The sequence below is a fragment of the Fundulus heteroclitus genome, chromosome 17, assembly GCF_011125445.2.
Source record: "Fundulus heteroclitus isolate FHET01 chromosome 17, MU-UCD_Fhet_4.1, whole genome shotgun sequence".
In the NCBI taxonomy this organism is placed as follows: Eukaryota; Metazoa; Chordata; class Actinopteri; order Cyprinodontiformes; family Fundulidae; genus Fundulus; species Fundulus heteroclitus.
This window is the reverse complement of record NC_046377.1, coordinates 9,783,527-9,802,352: the sequence shown is the minus strand read 5'-3', so window position 1 is coordinate 9,802,352 and position 18,826 is coordinate 9,783,527. Positions and strand designations below refer to the sequence as shown.

The 18,826-nt window shown below is 42.9% G+C and overlaps 1 protein-coding gene across 4 annotated transcripts in view; it reads right to left on the bottom strand.

Moving 5' to 3' along the window:
- Positions 1-786: 786 nt before the first annotated feature.
- The window catches only part of atxn7l1 (ataxin 7-like 1), a 47,057-nt gene continuing 29,017 nt past the window's right edge, over positions 787-18,826 (bottom strand). For 2 of the 4 annotated variants that reach the window (XM_021320588.2, XM_021320598.2), the window contains 9 exons: positions 17,665-17,863; positions 17,083-17,516; positions 12,808-12,890; positions 5,964-6,220; positions 5,434-5,650; positions 4,932-5,053; positions 3,438-3,953; positions 2,122-2,375; positions 787-2,023 (listed from right to left, as the gene is read on the bottom strand). In XM_021320588.2, coding sequence (XP_021176263.2) covers positions 1,947-2,023; positions 2,122-2,375; positions 3,438-3,953; positions 4,932-5,053; positions 5,434-5,650; positions 5,964-6,220; positions 12,808-12,890; positions 17,083-17,516; positions 17,665-17,863 — 2,159 coding nt within the window. In that variant the 3' untranslated portion in view covers positions 787-1,946. The remainder of the gene's footprint in view (positions 2,024-2,121; positions 2,376-3,437; positions 3,954-4,931; positions 5,054-5,433; positions 5,651-5,963; positions 6,221-12,807; positions 12,891-17,082; positions 17,517-17,664; positions 17,864-18,826) is intronic. The other 2 variants (XM_012870537.3, XM_036148884.1) reach the window with 2 other exon arrangements.

Here is an 18,826-nt window from a genome sequence, read left to right as displayed (position 1 = left end):
AGCTAGCTAGCTGCCAGTCATGGACACCTGGTGAGCCCAGGATGCCAGATTAGAGCTTCGGGAATGTTTTTACGTTCCTTACCATCGTGCTCACTGTGCTTGTTGTCAAAACAAACGTGGGTCCTAGTCCAGCCTCTCCGTCCCAGTGGTTTCTGACTGAAAGCACGGGTATTTTCGGCTAGGTAGCCATTTTTTTTTATATCAGCCACTTCCTGACCTGCAGAAATCATCTGCTTTACTTGAACGTCATCTTCTCCTGTCTTCCCCATTTTAACGAAGAAACTAGTAGCATCAAATCTATAGCCTTATGACACGAAAAGTCTGGAATTACTAAAAACTTCCTAGACACAATGGTAAACTTAAAAAAAATACGTAAAAGATTAAGATTAGATATTAGATTCATAGTAAAATTATTACAAGATGTTTCCCCTCCTCATTGAATAAAGATGTTGAAATTATGGGTGTGACTGTTTAACATTTTCCAGTGTGAGATTTATGCAAAGAAAAAAAAAAAAACAGTAAAACAATTAATTTCATTTTAAGGCTTTTCACACACCCTTAAACAAGGGTGCTAATAAATATGGAAGGGGAGGTAAATACCCACAGATAGGATCGCATATGGAAACACTTGAAACTTCTCCATAACTTCCCCTCCAATTGTACACTTCTTGTTGTCGGCTGGAAAACGCAACTACGAGGAAATAAAACGTCAAAAGCAGCAGTTGCCAAACATTAAACACCTGGCTTTGTGCGCATCATTGATCGGCATCAAAAATGTACTTTTGGGAAACAACCAGGCCAATCTCTTTATTACTGTTAGACATAACCAAGATGGAAGGAGAGGGGGGGGTATTAATATCTCTGACCTCATTTAGTAAAAGGGGAGAATTATTAATAAATACAAAAATAATAACAGCTATGTACAAATATGAACTATAATACTTTCAACATTTCTTCAAAATGCCATAGAAATTCTAGATTTATTTATTTTTTTTATACCGAAAAAGTCTCTGTAGCTCAAACCTTAATGGTCACTTCGATAACAAACATCACTTAAGAATGATAAATTATCATACAAAAACAAAGCGATCCAACACCATTGCAATAACTTCCTTTTTTTTGGATGCTAGTCCTGGAAATTGTGTGTTTCTTCCAACATCAAAAACCAGAATAAAAAAAAAAAAAAATCTGAATAAAGTCAAACTTTATCCCATATTGAAATACAACGCAGCGACGTGGCATCATTGGTAACACAAATGCTTCCTTCCCTCCTTGTTGTGCGAGCAGGACGTTTGCGTGGCACCGATGCAGAGGGTGGAGGAGCCGGGCCGAGGAACTCAGGACAGTAAGTGCACTTTGAACACAGGCATGCTGGGACAGAAATGGAAACGTGGGGAAAGGGACAAAGCTTCTGGGTGCACAAAGAGACAAAGAGAGGGGGAGAAAACTGACTAAAACCCAGCCGAACTTGCCCCTCTTAGACAAAAAAAAAAAAAAAAAGGCTGCTAAACGACGGAGAGCCGGAATAGAAAAGGTCAGAGGGAGCAACAAAGTGGCATAGCTAAAGTCCCACAGTAGCTGTGTCAGATGGTCCTGGAAAACAATCACGGTTGTCTTTCTTTGCCAGCAGACTGGAAATTAAACTCGTTGTTCTCCAGAAATTCTACAGTGGTGGTTGTTATCAACGATGTCGTCAGATTCCCTTTAGAAACAATAGTTGTTGTCTTTTTTTTTCTTTTTTTTTTAACATGTCTTGTTCTGTTAAAAACCACAACCATAGAGAGGCGGGGGAGCTTCCTGCCAGGAGGGACAGGGAGGGGAAGGGCAGGAGCCCCTCTGTATCACACCGAGTAAACTGAAGCGTCCTCTTGGTTTAACCGGGGGTGACGTTGTCCCACGAAGCAGCCCGATCGCTGCCGTCACTGGAAGAGTGGTGAAGTCGAAGGTCACAAGCGGTGGTGGCCCGGACAGCTGCCCGACGTTCCGTCCGTGGCGCGGGTGTCTGTCAGTGACTTAACTTGGCCTGCAGACACAGACACAACGGCGATCACTCGGAGCCAACGTCTTCACCGCAGCTCTGGTGACGAACGAAACGCGCAGGGAGAACGTCGGGTAACCCACCCACCTGTCGGGGCGACTCGGGGCCCGACGCCAAGATCCCCCCGCCGTCGCTTCCTTTCCCGAAGAGGCTCTCCAGTCCGCTCGGCCTGCTCAGTTTGCCGGCTTTCCCTTTGTAGGAGCTGGGACTCCTCCTCTTCCTCCCCTCCGCGCCGCCGCCGTAAGCTAAGGGTCCGGTGGGGGCAGCGACGGGCTGGTGCGGGGCTGAGGCTGCTTCCCTCGCTGTGTAGGCTTTACTGCTGGTGCCTTGTTCACGACTAGAAGGGAGCCGAAAGTAAGAAAGAGAAACACTATTTGTGACAAATTGATTGAAAAACGTTTGTCGCCTTTAGTCCTCTTTCACTCTGCCTTGAAAACATTTCCAGATCCCTCAACTTGGGAGGACACCTTTCCTCCACGACCTTCTTCCGAATTTCTTTCAGACTAGGTTCTGAATCCCAAAATTTATTTATTTATTTTTCAGGGTTCCCGCGGATCCTTAAAAAGTCTTAAAAGGCATTGAATTCTGTAACTTAAAACTAAGGCCCTAATGGGCATTAAAATGTCTTAAATCAGTCTTTCTTGGGTCTTAAAATTGTTACCAGGTCATAAATAGGATTTTATTTTTGTAATCCTTACCAAACAGTAAAATAATTGACACAATTATATTTTTTTAAAATTTACTGAACGGCTCAATGTAACAATTATTGGTTCTGTCCCGATAGCGGAACCAATAAAAACTGTTGCGGCCGGACCATAGCTGGGAAAAACAGTTGGCACTGGTTATGTAGTGGTTTTTAAAACTGATTTATAGTTTATTTTAGTAGGGAACAAAGCAAAGTTTGTGAATTCAGTTCAGTAGTTGTTAAAAATATATCTGTAATTATTGTGTTTTTTAGCTTTCTTCCTATATGAAATGTTTTTCAAAATTTTTAACATGTCTACTGGGCCAGAAAGTAATGATTTATGTTAAAATAAACATTTGGGTGAAGTTGTCGCAACCAGGTTTTTCTTGTTTATCGTGAATTTGATCTTAACTTTTTATTTCAAGTGGCATTAAAAAGTCTTGAATTTAACTTGCCTTATGCTGTACCTGAACCTGAACCCTGATTTTTTTTTCTTTATATGATGCAAACCTGGACTTACTGTACACGAAATCCCCGTTCCACCCTGACCTGTTTTTCCTCCTCTCATCAATTTTTTTTAAATATTTATACTATAACACTCCGTTGATCCATTTTAGACTCTTCAATCTACGGCTTAAATTAAAGAAATCTGCATAAAGGGCTCTACTTCCCTTAAACTGAATAATAAATTACCCTAACCACACTCAGACCTACCAGTTCTGAGCGTTGTGGCTTTGTGACCCATCAGCGCTGGACAGCCGGTCGTCGGAGCTGCTGAGAAGCCCGCCTCCCCCTCGAGGGCCCTTATTTTTGCCGGGGGACGGCCTGGTCACCCCGAAGCCTTGCAACGTCGGGTGAAAGCTGCTGCCGTTCCTTTTGTGGACGTCCACCGTCTGAAACGAGGAAGGTGAGACGGAGGACGAAGGGTGGGAGGAGTTCTTTCTCTTTTTCGGGCCCGCGAGGGGGACGGGGTCCGAGTCTTTGGGCGGCCGGCTGGCTTTGGGCGAGCCGTTGCGAGCTCTTCCCTGCGCGAGAGCCGGGCGGCGGGGCGTCGGCGAGTCTCTGACGTTGAACGCTCCGGCTGCCGACGCGGACTGGGGGAACGCGGCGGTGTAGGTGAGGGCGCTCGAAGGCGAGGAGAGGACGGGAGAAGGAGCCGGTTGTACGGGAACCGAGGCGGGACTAGATGTGGAGAGGGAGGGGAGGCTCTCTGCAGCCAGAGGCACCTTCCTGAAACACACAGAACAAAAGTCTTTTAAAAAAAAAAGGAGCACCGAGAAAATCTTTGCTTTGCAGGACCAAAAAAAAAAAAAAGAAGAAAGAATTACCCCGAGCAAATTAAACGCTACACTTGAAATGTAATCAACTCACACAAGGATTCAGTAAACGCTTCTGACAAGGATTTTACGTCGCTTTCTTTCACAGGACGACGGACTAAATCCAAATTACAAAGCCTTGCCGTCTCTACCAGCTTTGGACATACAGGGACTGAAAGACGACACCCCCCCCCCTCGGGTTAGCAAATGAGCTCACGTGTTCAGTCAGACTGGACAGAGAAATTCTCTGAACCTCAATTTTAAATCTTACCACAGATTCTTGGGTGGATATCAGTGTTGTAGTCAAGTCACTATGCCTCGAGTCCGAGTCCAGGTTCGAGTCTCCAGTGTTCAAGTACGAGTCAAGTTCAAGTCATTAAAAAAAAATCTGAGTCGAGTCCGAGTCGAGTCCTTATTGATCAAGTCAAGTCCAAGTTCCGCACTAAAGTAAGCATAGCCTACATGTTTTTAAACTAAAACAAAAATCCACACTCCACCACATTGCACTAATAATTTAGATATTAAAATCATACACCAAATAATATTCTAATGACATATTAAAATTATAGCCTAATGATATAGAAAAAGAAGTGGAGTCTTTTTCTCAATTTCCGAGTCAGAATGATCTGAATGTAGGAGTCCGAGTCCAATTTCGAGTCATCTGTGCTTAAGTCCAAGTCAAGTCACGAGTCTCTAAATTTAGCTAATGACTCGGACTCGAGTTCGAGTCTCGGACTCGAGTACTACAACACTGGTGGATATTTGTCCGGACTTTGACTAGGCCATTCTGACGCGTGAATACTATAATCAGGTTCCCACCATGATTACCTCCGCTTCATTATCCGACTCTAGTTTGGAAAGACGGGAGCGTAAAAGGTTCATGCACACTCGCCTCCACATCTGCGCGTTGAGGTGTTTCTCCACCATGCTCTGCAGCGCCAGCCTCATCCGGTCCCATCGCCTGTCAAACACGTAGTAGCCCGGTCCCATGAGCCGGCCGCTGAAGACGCAGAACTGGACAGAGACACAAGAGACACCTGGATGAGAGGGCGGCGAGGGAAGCGGGACGCCACAGAGGCATGCAAGCAGACAAGAAAAACAAAATGGATAAGCAAAGGAGGAAAAGGGCAAAGAAATATGAGAATGATGAGTCGTCAAATGGGGGGAAACTTGAGAGGGAAATGGAGAAAACGCTGACTTTACAGAGACACTACATATAATGACTGACGTGAGATGTGTGATAATACAATCATTAGAAACAAAGGCCAACTATTAAAAGTCACCCAAATACGACAAACTCGGCTCGGCCGGATAAAACGGGTAGAAAGAAGCAGAGAGTGCACTCCTTCATTCCCGCGCCGTTATATCTCTGAATCGGTTGTCTTGACATTTACCCCTAAAGGCCGTGGATGGTGACTGGAGTAGTGAAAGGAAGGTCTGTCGGTGTCGTCCGGAGTCTCCGCGTCGCCCTCGTCGCTGGAGAGCCGGCTGCCGTCGCCCGCTGCGTTCCCCCAGCTGTTAGGAGACGGCTCGGGGACGGGCGCCGCGGCTGGAGCCGCCGCTGGAGGCAGAGGGCTGGAAGCAGAAATGGAGGAGGACCCACCTGGAACTCTGGAGGCGGTGCATTGGACAGAAATGTGGCAGAAGAGTAAGTACCCTAACAATGATTTTTTTTTTTTTTGTCTCGCTCTTTTAGCGGTTTGGGTTTCTACAGCATCCCCTGGTGGTAAAACATGGAAACCCAAAGTCTTGAGCATCTTGTGGAGGTGGTCAATAAATGTCTGCTGTTGGTCATAACACAACGCTCAATCGTTGGGTCTTATTTAATATTCAAACTTTCTGCAAAACCAGTTTTGACATCAGCAGTCTAGTGGGTTAGAATCCCCGCTGATGCACTAAGAAATAAAAGGAAAAACTGCTTTACCTTGGTATGTGTGCATTTGAAAGCCGCAGCTTCAACGAGGAGAGCGGCCGTTCACCGGGGCAGTGCGACTTGCTGGGACTCGCCGTGTCTTGGGACGCGACGGCCTGACTGCCTGCCTCCTTCCCTCTCAGCGCCGCCTCCTTCTCCTTCTCCTTCAAGGCCTCCCTCTCCTTTGCCAGGCCCTTGTGCTCGGCCAGCAGGACGTCGAAAGGTCTGCTGCGGCCGGGGACTGCCCGCCGCTGGGTTAAGGAGTGAGTCTGGAGCAGAGCGAGGGGCACAAAGGTTAACGGGAAAATATGCTTTTTGTTCGTCAAGGTAATTAGCGTTCAGGCAGATTTCAGCGCTTCGCCGTGTTCGGCTTTGGTTTCATGTCCCCCACGACGCCGACACAACGCCGATGCAGTCGGGCTGTACAACCTTCCAGGTGTTTTCGCAGGTAACCCAGCCAACAAAACACTGCGTCTCCTCAGAAGGAATTTACAAAGCAGCTTATAGTGCCAGCCACATTTCCTGACACCTCTAGGAAAGATGTGTGCGCAATGCTGCAGCAGCAGCATCACCGAAAAGGAAAAATAGAGAATAATTCAGCCTATTATATGCATACATTTTCAGTGGTGTAGGGGAAAAAAAGTGTCCCGATTTCTTATGTTTTTGCATGTTTGTCACTTTCAAGTGTTTTATAACATCAAACTAATTTAAATATTAGTCAGAGACAACCTAAAGAAATACAAAATGCAGTTTTTAAACTGAGCTTTTTATTATTTGTGGCAGGGGGTGTTCCTCACCTACATGGCCCTGTGTGAAAAACCTAATTGGTTGGGTATCAAGTGTTTGCGATAAGTTGCACTCAGCCTTTTCCAGCGCTGTGGGGGATTTCTGGACCACTCGTCTTTGCTGAATTGTTGTAGTTCAGCCCCACTGGAGGGCTTTCGAGTATGAAAGTCCTTTTTAAAGGTCTTGCCACAACCTCTCTATAGGATTCGGGTCAGGACTTTGACTAGGCCACTCCAAAGTCTCCTTTTTGTTTTTATTCAGCGGTGGACTTGCTGGTGTGTTTTGGATTACTGTCCTGCTGCAGAACTCACGTTGGTTTCAGTTTCAGGTCACCAACAGATGACCGGACCTCCTTCTTCAGGATTTTTTGGTAGACAGCAGATTTCAATTTTGTCCTTAATAATAAAAATCATCATCTAAAAAACAGCAATTTGTGTTTACTTGCGTGGTCTAGAAACACTTTTTCCACACCACTGTATTCAGTGGGGAAGAGTTGCTAATGGCATTAGCCTAGAAAGAAAAGCAGGCCCACAGCATCCTAGATCCTCTACCATACTTATCGGTGGCCATAAGATGCTTTTCAATCTTAATCCTAGCTGACTAAAATACGTGGCTTCCAGTTAAAGTAGCGTAGTCATTTAGGAATCAGAAAGCCCAGAACTCAGTTTCACTTTCCTCCCTGACACATGTCAATGTGTTCTTGGGCAAGGCACTTGACTCTAAGTTGCCCTTTTGTTTTGTTTTGTTTTTTCACTTTGAGTGGTCGTTATCACAGAAAAAGTGCTACATAGGTTCAGTCCATTCATCATTTATCAAACTCTAACCCTTTATATTTTACATTTGGCCGTTTTTGGGTTATTCAAAGTGATGCGATCTAATAAAGGACAACCGGCCCGCAGGATTACAGATCTTCCAACATGCTTTAGAGTGGCCATGAGGTGAATTTATCTGACTCTGTTTCACACATCTTTACCAGATGTGCCAATAAATGTGGCCGTATAAAAGAGACTCCTGAATCTCTTTATTAAGTTTATGTTGCAGGTAAGGAAGAACTTTTTCAAACTCTCATTAAAAAAATAAATAAATAAAAAGGAGGAAACACAAAACATCATGGAGGATCTCTAAACCGACAGGAGAAGTTCAAAAAACACACTCCGACCTATCCCAAGTGCAGAAAAAGAATGTGAGAGCTTGACCGATTTAAATCTGAGCAGAGACCGAGAGCTTTAGGGGGCACTTTGTCTTCATGTTCATGTCTTCTGTGTGCAAGGTCAAGAGAAACGCCCCCAACAGGATGACGTACGGCTTGGTGAAACCAGCTGAGACGGATTCCTGGCAGCAGGTGGACTTTCTAAAAGCCAGTATGATCTTACGTGCAGAAAGTGCTGCAAAAAAAATAAATAAAGACTTGCTGCACTAAAATGCCTGCTTGCTGTCTTGATATAACGTATCGACAGCAGCACAGCATTTAGAGCGTTCTCTACAGTGGAGCCCATAGAGATTATGTTTAAAAATAAGGCTGTTCGCGGATTAAAGTTTTTTAATCGCAATTACTCAGATGACCCAAAACTGATCCGTCAGCAGGCAGGTTCCGCCCGTGCTGTCAAAGAGAGGTCACCTGTGTTATTTTAATAAGTGAAAACGCCTCTTCGCTGAACATCCAGCTTTCCAAACATGCCTGAATCTATTAAGCTATGAATTTGCATATGTTGAAAAGAAGAGATGCAGAGGAGAACAACCAGGCTGGGGAAGGCATCGGGTCGCGCAGGATGACTAATTGACAGAGGAGGATTCCAGGGTACCTGGTTAGCAAAGGTTCCTCGTGTTCAGCAGCTCAGAAGCTGCGGTCAGAGCCCAGCTAATGCACAGAAACAATGCTTTTTCTCTCAACTCTTCATCACTGCATAATTGGTCTTGACAGCAAAAAGGAATTTTAGCAGCTACAAGCCAGGCTGCAGTTTCTGGAGAGATGGCCTATTGTGTAACCGGAACGGCACCGTCGATTCTGCCGAGCTCCGTCTATTATAGGACTAATGCTGTTGATGTCATGCTGCACTCACTTCAAGCTACTGCAAACCTCTAAAATTCTTCATTCTTTTTTTTAAAGCAGGCTCTACACTTATTGCCACCACTGATAAAGATATGAACACATTTTGTGTGAAAGTTCCAGACTTTCCTAAACTCAACCTAGCCAGAGTTCTCAGACCTTTATGTTCACAGTAAAATATAAAATAATAAAGTTCACCAAGGATTTATGGCAGATATTTGTAGTGGCAAAGTGGCTCCCTTTGGGAGGAGCTATTCTGTTCTTTTCTTCTGCTGGACTCTTTGTAAAAGTTGTCTCAGGTTAGTGGCCATCATTCAGGAGGCTTGATGTTAACACTTATCAGTGATGAGCAGTAAAAATATTAAAAATATAAAACCCACCACTACGTCGCATAGCGGGGTCTCTCTGATTGCTTGACGCTTCGCATCCAGCTGCAAAAGTTCAGATTTTCCAACTCTAGCGTCTGCCGCTCGAGAGGCGCCTAAAGCGCATCGATCACACTGCTTCCCTTCCCCCGGATTACTGCAGCAATGCGGCGTGGCATGGAGTCCATCACTCTGTGGCGCTGCTCAGGTGTTATGGGAGCCCTGTTTGCTCTGATAGTGGCCTTCAGCTCTTCTGCATTGTTAGGTCTGGTGTATCGCATCTTCCTCTTCATAATAACCCATAGATTTTCTATGAGGTTGAGGTCAGGTGAGTTTGCTGGCCAATTAGGAACAGGGACAATATGGTTCTTCAACCAGGTACTGGTAGATTTAGCACTGTGTGGAGGTGCCACGTCCTGTTGGAAAATGAAATCTGCATCTCCATAAAGTTGGTCAGGGAGCAAGAAGTGGTCTAAAACTCCCTGTGTTGACCTTTGACCTCAGAAAACACAGAGGACCAAAACCAGCAGATGACATGGCACCCCAAACTATCACTGACTGGGAACTTCACACTGGATGTAGGGCTGGGCGATATGGCTTAAAAATAAAATCTCAGATTTTACTATACCAAATCCGATTTTTTTCCCTCCTTTTTATTTTCAAATTATTTTCAAAACTTGCTTTCATATCAAGCATTTTGTCTGGGAGTTGACCTGAAGTGGAACCATATACAAGCTGTGAAATGCTTGTTAAACAAGATGTTGTGTAACGGTTGTAAACAATAAAAATATAACAAAGTGTTTGCTGCTAGTGGTGTTACACAATGAGCTAAGAACAAGCTTTACTTGTTTACTTCAAACTAACTAAAAGTAAGTTAATAAATTAAAGTGTTTGATATTATGGTTTCCTCGTTACAATATTTTGACAATAGATTTTCCAAAACATATTCAGCATTGCATGCTACTCTCATGCACTCATGCAAGCCCAATGAGTGCGTTGGCAAAATAAAATCCAGATTCTCCAACAATTAAATCTTTAAAAAATTACCTTAAAAAAACATATTTTCCTTCCCTTTGCCTCTCTAGTCTTGTGCTGGGACACAGAGCTCTGTGAACAGTCAGCCTCCTCGCCAGCCCCCATGATTGAGTAGACTACAGAACTAGACTGAGAGACCGTTTAAAGGCCTTTGCAGGCGTTTTGAGTTAAATAGCTGATTATAGTGTGGCACCAGGTGTCTTCAATACTGGACCATTTCACAATATTCTAATTTTCTGATACTGAATTTGGGGTTTCATTAGTTGTCGGTTATAATCATCAAAACTAAAACAAAGATTTGAAATATACCAGTTTGTGTGTAATGAATGCATTTAATATACAAGTTTCAATTTCTGAATGGAATACTGAAAAAAATAAAATCCTTTTCATGATACTCTAATTACCGTATTTTACAGACTATAAGACGCACTTAAACTCAATCTTTCTCAGAAATAGATGGTGCGCCTTATATATGATTACCGTTGTGCTTACTGACCGACTTTATGTGGTACAATGCGCACAAATATCTGTTAAAATGTATAAGTGTGACTTTGGTAAGCAATGAAGCCACTCCGCTCAATGGATATTCAGAGCATTACGGTACACTGTGTCATTACCTGACAGGACCTCTGAGCTGTCTACAAGACTGCCTGACTGTAATGTCTAAACTAGAAGTGCATTCATATACAGGCACCCACATACTCGGGCGTACTTCACTCCGCGGAGGACCGTACATACTCAAGGCGTACTAAAGGCACACAGTCCCTCTCTGTTCTCACTGACAGGTGGGAGCCTGCTGGAAAAGAAACGGCTCTAGGTGCTCAGCTAGCTAATCACACATTTTACCATCCGTTCCACCGCTTCGTCTCACTGCCAGAAAGTGTGGGAATTGTAGGATTTTGTCACAAGAAATGTAGGCAACAGTACGTTCGACTATGAAGGGTAAAACATCTGTGGAGAGTCACCGTGGAGTCAGCCAAGTTCACAGTATGTGCACAGTACGCCCGACTATGTGGAGCCTTGAGGCAGCCCGTGCCTGGAGTACGTTCAAGCAACAATAAACCTAGTAAGTTAATTCAACATAAAAGTTGTGTTTATTTTGCCTTATGTTAGAAACAGGGCAGTGTTGTCCAACTACTCTGTCCTCCTGACAGAGATGGATAGCTCTCCCTCTCAGGAGAGAGCTGTGTACGTGAACGGGCGGAGTGATATTTCACACTCGGGAAGGATATTTAGTGCGCGTTAGAATCCGGTGTGCTTTATGGTCCGAAAAATACGATCACCATCTGGGTGGGTTTGATGTGAAATAAAGAATGAATATATGGACGAGCCTTTCCTGCCCACTGTCAAATACAGTGGATGATCTGTGATGAGGGCCTGTTTCTCTCCAAAAGAACCCGGGAATCTTGTTAAGGTGCATTATGACACCTTTGAAATAACAGATTTTTTTTAATGAAAACGATTAATCTTTGCACCAAATAAATAAACGTCTTCAGCATACAGGTTGATCCTTTTTATTTTTTTGGATGTAGTTATTGTTCAATGCCGATAACTAATAATGAAACATAATCACATATCTAACTAAACTCGTTAATTTTTTATTTTTTTTATCTATTAACTGTTTATTTAAGCTATTAAAACATATTATTAATTTCTAGTTGAGCTCCAAGTTTCAAACATAAAGCTGTTTTTAACATAGTGGATTATTTAGGCATTAAGTTCCCACAACAGCAGCATCACCAGTTCTATCCAAAGCACTTATTGAGGAGCTCGGAGTTGTGTCCAGTATTTATCTGCAGCAGTGTGATTGATTTTTACTGAAAATGTTGGTTTGTACGAAATAAACACAGACGGCTCCAGAGCTCAATTTAACATGTCATCAAAAAGAAAAGGGTCAGAGAGTGAACTTTGCAATTCCTAACATGTGACAACAACTCTGGATCTCTACATAATACAGTAGCACCTTGCTAAAGTATTCACCATATATAACCACAAAAATACAATATTTTTTAAAACCTTGTTTAGGATTTTATGCCATAAACCAACACAAGGTAGCACATCGTCTTTATATTTTTGTTTCCAGTTAGAAAAATGAAAAGTGGCTCTTTGTATTCACCCCTTTTCCTCTGATACCCCGTAAATTTAATCCAGCGCAACCGATCGCCTTAATAATGGTAGATACTAAAAGTAGTACCATACTAATCAATATACTGCCTCATGTCTAGAAAAATGAAGACGTGTATGTTATTTTGACCAAGAACTTCAACCCCTCCCCCATCCTTCCTTAGAAACATACACACACTGGCTCATTGGATCTTTAATTACTTGATAGCCAGTGTGTTTGGAAAGATTAGTAAAGCTTGGTGGAGGGAATTAAAGGGCAGTAATAGAGTATTACAGCTAAACGATGATGTGGCCTCATCTCACATCTATAATTACCTCATCAAGAGAAGCGAGGACCCTGTGATGCTGCGACAGAGCTACCGAGCATCAACAGAGGAACTGGAAACGCCAATGGATCCCAGGTACAGGTGGAAACTTAGCTGTTTTTTTTGTTTTCCCACCAGAAGGGGCGTGTAAACAGGAGAAAGTGTGAAAGAGCGATGGTAGGTTTGTGTTTTACCTTGCAGGTGAGAGATCGCGTGCAGGATCGTTTAGTCTCGGGGTCGGGCACTCCGCAGTGCTTGTCGGGGTCAAAGACTCTACCTGTAAAAACACACACACAGAGACGAAGCACACGTTAGAATGCGAGGCCATCACTGCGCCGTTTTTGCCGTCCTCCTCCCGCCATATATTAGATCTCATTAAATGGAAGAGAGAGCTCTACAGCACACTCCACTGAGTTGATTCACCTCTTTAAGACAGCAGTTTGGGCTTTGCCACGCATGAAAGTTATTCACATGTACCTTGATTCTTTCAATCATTCAGACATAGTTGAAGAAATCAGATGGTGTGATTCTGTGGGAGATCACTGGTTGTGTTTACAGTGTCTAACAACATGGCAGCTTGACGACATTACAAATGTCTGGAGGTAATGTTGATTTTAAAAGGAAATTTGACCATTCATCTTCAACAAGTCCACAGCAGGTGTTTTTACCCTTTATTACTGTGTGTATAAGAATTATATACCAAAATCTATTCAATATGATTAGCAGCAAAGTGCCAAGGCTCACAAAACAATGACATTAAAGATTTTAGCAGACTTTATCTCGCTGTCAGTTTAGTTTACTTATCATTGGTATCCAGAAAGCTTTCAAAACCCACTGTGCACAAACTGATTAGTACCAAACAGGGAGCAGACAGAAAGTAGTCCAGCTAATTAGAAATCTAGGCACTTAAAAAGCACAATCGGAAGAAAAATTGCCAGAAAACGTAGCAGAGCCAAAGCTAAGAAATATTATATTCATTGGGATATGGTGGGAAAGAAAGCAATAGAAGTGAAACGTTTTACAAATGTGATCAAATGGGAATTTTCTTTTAATTAAACAAAAAGAAAACTAAGGACTCCCAGGGATTAGTTTGAATTGAATGCAATAGCTAAAGATCTGATCAAAACTTTCTTAATTTATATGAAGTCAGATTTTCTGGTTCTGATTTGTTTTTAAGGACTAGAACACACCCAAAGTTATTATTTGCAAACTCCAATTTAATCCAACCATTAAATGTAAGAAAAGAATCAAGAATTTGTTATTGTCATTATATAACCATATTGAAACTCTGTCGGGTCACCAGCTCAGAATTCACACGTAACACAAAGACATAAAACAAGACGTAATGTTCAAGTTGGATGCACCGGCAACACTTCCTGAGAAGGTAAAAAGTGTGCAAATAGTCCTTAGCATCTGATAAGATTTAAATGTTGGAGTAAAAGACAGGTAGCAGTCACTCTACAGGGTGATATAAAATACTGTGCAACAGCATGAATGTCTTAGACAAACATTTCTGGAGAAGTTGTGCAAATAGACATTAGCATGTGTAAATACCATGTTTTTTTAGACTATAAGTCACACTTTTTTCATGGTTTGGCTGATCCTGCAAAAACATTTATCAAAATATTAACTTATAGACAACAGATACTGAACATGTGTGTATGTTGTTTCAGTATGGATTCATGCAGCTGAGCGTTGCGTGGTGCAGCTCAAAAAGGAGAGCCCAGAACCCTGTTATAGGGCTGTCTGTTAAGCTAAAAGTGCTAGCTTACAGCTCTGTTGTCCGGACGGTTTACAACTTCACTGATGCACGTGAGCTTTATGTTGCTCTCAAACATCTGTGTCATACTGTTAGCTTAGCAAGTAGCATTGTTACGCTCATAGTCTAATTTCACCCAAGGTTCGACAACTTTCAGCTCAACAGGCCGTTACGCTGAAATGAGCTGGCAACAATCTTGCCGGTTGGAGTTGCTTATTTACTCCATTCATCCTCCCGGGTCTGTTCCACGTTATTCAGCTGGTTGTGGATGCAGCAGTGTAATTTAATAAGTTGGCTTACCAGACCAAATGTCAGTTTTTAGTCTTGGATTGTGTGAAATAAAAATATGTTTTTTTTTTTCGTCTTTATTTTCTTACTGATGCGACTTATATTCCAGAGCGACTTATATTCTGAAAAGGAACCTGTGGAATAATTTGCATGTTTGTAAACATGTAAACTATGAACTGGGCTGGTAGTTTATTTGATTTTCAGCATGGGGCCATAGCCCTCACAGCATTGGGAAAGAAGCTGTTTTTAAGTCTATTAGAGTTTTTGATTTAAAGCTACACTAGGCAGTTTTGAGAAAACCGTGAACTTAGCCTGAAAATTTGAACAAGCACAGCCTGCAGGTCTTTCCCTCTTGCTCTCTGCTGCGCTGCAGCCCTCCATCTACAGCTTCTCCCCCACGCGCTACTCCAACGTTTAATTAAGTGTATTTATTAAATGATTTTCACAAACAAAGCAATCACAAAGCGCTGTACAGAAAACCAATAAAACAACAATTAAAATAAACATTTCTGAGCAGGTACCACTCCAGAAATTGGCAGTTTTCCTGTAAAGCAGGTTGTTTCTCCACAGCTTAAATGACGGTAGCAGTGCGTACACAAGAGTGATTTTAACACTGCTAACAACCAATCAGAGCCAGACATTCCTCCTGGCTCTGATTGGTTGTTCCTGACCGGGAGGTGGTGTGTTTCTGCAAATGGCAGTAGGAGCAGTGAGAGCAGCCTGATTATTTCAAAGATTATCTGTCTCATATTTTACTGTCATGATATACTGACAATTTTGACAAACATGTAAAAAAAGAATCTATACAAAAGTTACCTACTGCAGCTTTAATGATCCTGAATTGTTTACCTGATGGAAGTGGGACAAAGTGCACTGAAAAGTTCATCATAAAAAAATGCTGCACGTCTCAGATTTTGAAGCGCATCACTCTTTTCTTCAACAACAAGGTCACCATGAAAGCAGTGAAGTGAAGCAGTTAAAAGTCTAAATTTTCAACACAATCAGTTAAGAAATTAGCCAGGAATGTGATTTTTAGAATTCTCTGGTCTGAAAACAATATAAATGGGCTTTAGTTGTAACCGCCTCTCTATTTATATATCATGCTTCTCTGGCTCTAAAAATACTAAATTTGCCTCTCAAGGTTTCAAAGCATTTATCAAGGTAACTTGAATTATTACATTTATTTTTGGCCCATTGCACAAAAATCCACAATCTAAGGCAAATAGAGTTAAACGCACAATCATTCACGCCCTGGCAGACTTCGATTTAAAATATTTTCTGTTCAGCCAAGAACTTTGTTTTTTTTATAGCAAACAATTTAGTCGCATTATAATATTGAAAATAAAACAATGTAAAGGAAACTTATCAGTTATTTACATTTTAACAGAATAATGACATTGTCAAAAATATTTACACCCTGCTCAGAAAGTAATGGAAAAGTATTATAATTCCTAGAAATGCTAACCAGCTTTTTGTATGTTTCAACTTGTGTTTTTGACCATTTATCTTTGGTGAGGAGATAAAAGTTGTTGATGTAGAAAGACCTCTTTGCCATCACCCTAGTCTTTACTTTTGGTCACCCCCTAAAGTTAAAGGTGCCAAAGGTGCTGAAAAGATAAAAAGATTACTTTGAAACCTAAATATACCAGGGATATTAATCAATTAGGGCTAAACTGTAGTTCTAACAAGAATTTACCACTACAATTAGATTAAATCCTTGATTTCTTAAGTTTGTTTTCTCTTGACTGGTTTAAAACGTTGAATCAAACGGCATCAATAAATGCTTTTAAATGCTTTTAAAACCAAACTTTTATAACTGCTAGAAGAGCCAACAAATACAGGGAGCTTCTGTGCACTACATAGCAGACCAAACTACAACCTCCAGTCAGCAGGTTATCTTAAACTGTTGCTGTGAGAAGGCTGTAATCTTGTCCTGGCCTGTTTTATAATCCCCGTAATCTTTCTGCGTTTGCTGCACCGGACAACAGGTCAAATCTACGCAGCAGCAAACAGGCACCAGAGATATAAACAAACTCACGTGCTCTCGCTCCCCTATCTCACACACACACTTTTACACTGACTAGACAGAGGAGACCGATAAAGAGCAAAACAAGAGGAGGGGAGCCGAGAGGAAGGAGGGAAAAACCCTACCGAGTGTTAAAATGTCAGCGTGAAACAAGGGGGAGGTGCAGAATAATGAGATGATAAATATGTGGAGATACAGTGGGCGGGGGAATGAAATTCTTAAGATAAACAGCTTTTACAGCAGTAAATCAGAAACGAAGATAAACAATACCAACATTAGCTGCATTATTGTACTGTTTTTACACATTAAGATATGAACGGTAATGCCAATTTAAAAGAAATGAGGTTTAGAAATAAAAAAAGAGGTTAAAGTAATTTTTTCTAGCTACTGACTCACCTGAGACTCTCTTGTGCGACCTTGCAGGGGTCTTTGTCCCATTTTGTTGCTTCTTGTCCATGGGCGAGAGCGACGACGGCGCTGGCGGAGCAACGGACCGGGGCGAGGGCGAGAGGGAGGGCTTCCTGTCCATTGGGGAGGGGGACGGCGTCGACGGCGGCCGCCTGTCCAAAGGGGATCGCGCCGGGCTCGGCCGGCGGTCCAGGGACGAAGGAGGCGTGACGGAGCGCGGCGTGGGGGGGCCGCTGCCGCCGCGGCCGTTGGTGAGCTTTTCGTTAGAGCGCTGGGAGGCTGGCGGGCCGAAGGAGGGAGTCTTGAGTGGAGAGAGGCTGGATGAGGACGAGGAAGAGGAGGAGTTGAGGCGCACATGCGACGCCGAGTCGGCTCGGTTCAGACAGGGCATCTTCTCCAAGCTCACCACTGGTAATGATACGCTGGGCGGGAATAAAGGAGAGGGGTTAGGGTGAAAAAATAGCACACATTTATGGTTTGAAGACGGCAAAAGCTGCATGACGTCAGACCGAGTTGCTCAAACATTCGCTGAGGAATGAAATCGAACAGAAAGTGAGAGCAGGCACAAACCATGTCTTGTTCCGCGCCCCCTTTGGCGGGTAGACGGCAAGCGGCGCCTTGCTGAAGCGGGAGTGGGGGTAATCTTTGGGGACCCTGAATGCAAGCGTGTCCCCCGGGCTGGGAGCGACAGCGGGGGCCACTGCAGGCGCCTTGGGCTTCATCGGAACCAGGGGGGTCCTGGAGGGCATCGGGGAGCTGTGTCGCTTCTCTAAAACAAGTCAAGAACAAAAACGAAACAAATGACTTAATCATGGGGGTGAGTAAAAGAATAACTATCACACACACACACACACACACACAAAAATAAGGAAAATACACTCTTTATACCGAGCCATGCAAAAGTATTCATAACCCCAAGAGGTTTGTGCATATTAACAATAGTAACAATAGTAACAATAAACTTCAATCTGTTGTACTGGGACTTTACGAAATAGGCCAATATAAAGTAAATAAACTATTACAAGGAAAAAGGTAGGCAGTTTAATATTGTCGCCCGTTTTTAACACAACAAATCTAGCCTTTATAGAAGAAAGCCATTTTCTACAATCCATGTAGGAGACAAAACAACTACGTGGGAGAAGGTGATCTATGTGTGGCTAAACTCCAACGCGCTCAACACGTCACCGTCACGGTGAAACGCGGCGGTGCCAGCGCCAGGCTGTGGCGATGCAAACAACAGCGGAGTTGGCTAAGATCAAGGCAAATTGGTGTGTTAGAATGGCCAGGTCAAAGTCCGACTGAGGTACTGCGGTGAGACCTGGAAAATTGGATGTTCATAGAGGCTCTCCATCCAGGCTGACTGAGCCAGAGCTATTTTGCAAAGAAGAATGGCCGAAAGTTGGAAAAAGAGAAGTCAAAAGGTGTGCAGCTGCCATCGCCGCGACAAGCCTGTCCACAAGGTTCTGACTCGTGGTATAAACACAAAGGAAATTATTTAGCTGCCTTCTGAAGCCGAGGTATCATTAGGGGTCTCACAGTGAAGGGGGCTAAAAACAATACCCTGCCACACTTTTCAGATTATGTATTTGTAAAACAGTTTTAAAACCCAAGAGATACAATAGATATGAATACTTTTGCATTGTACTGCAATCATGCAAAACCAGTAGGGACATTCTGAGTGCTTCGTTTTCTGCTCTGTTGACAATGAGCACTTGAACGTAACACTGAAAGT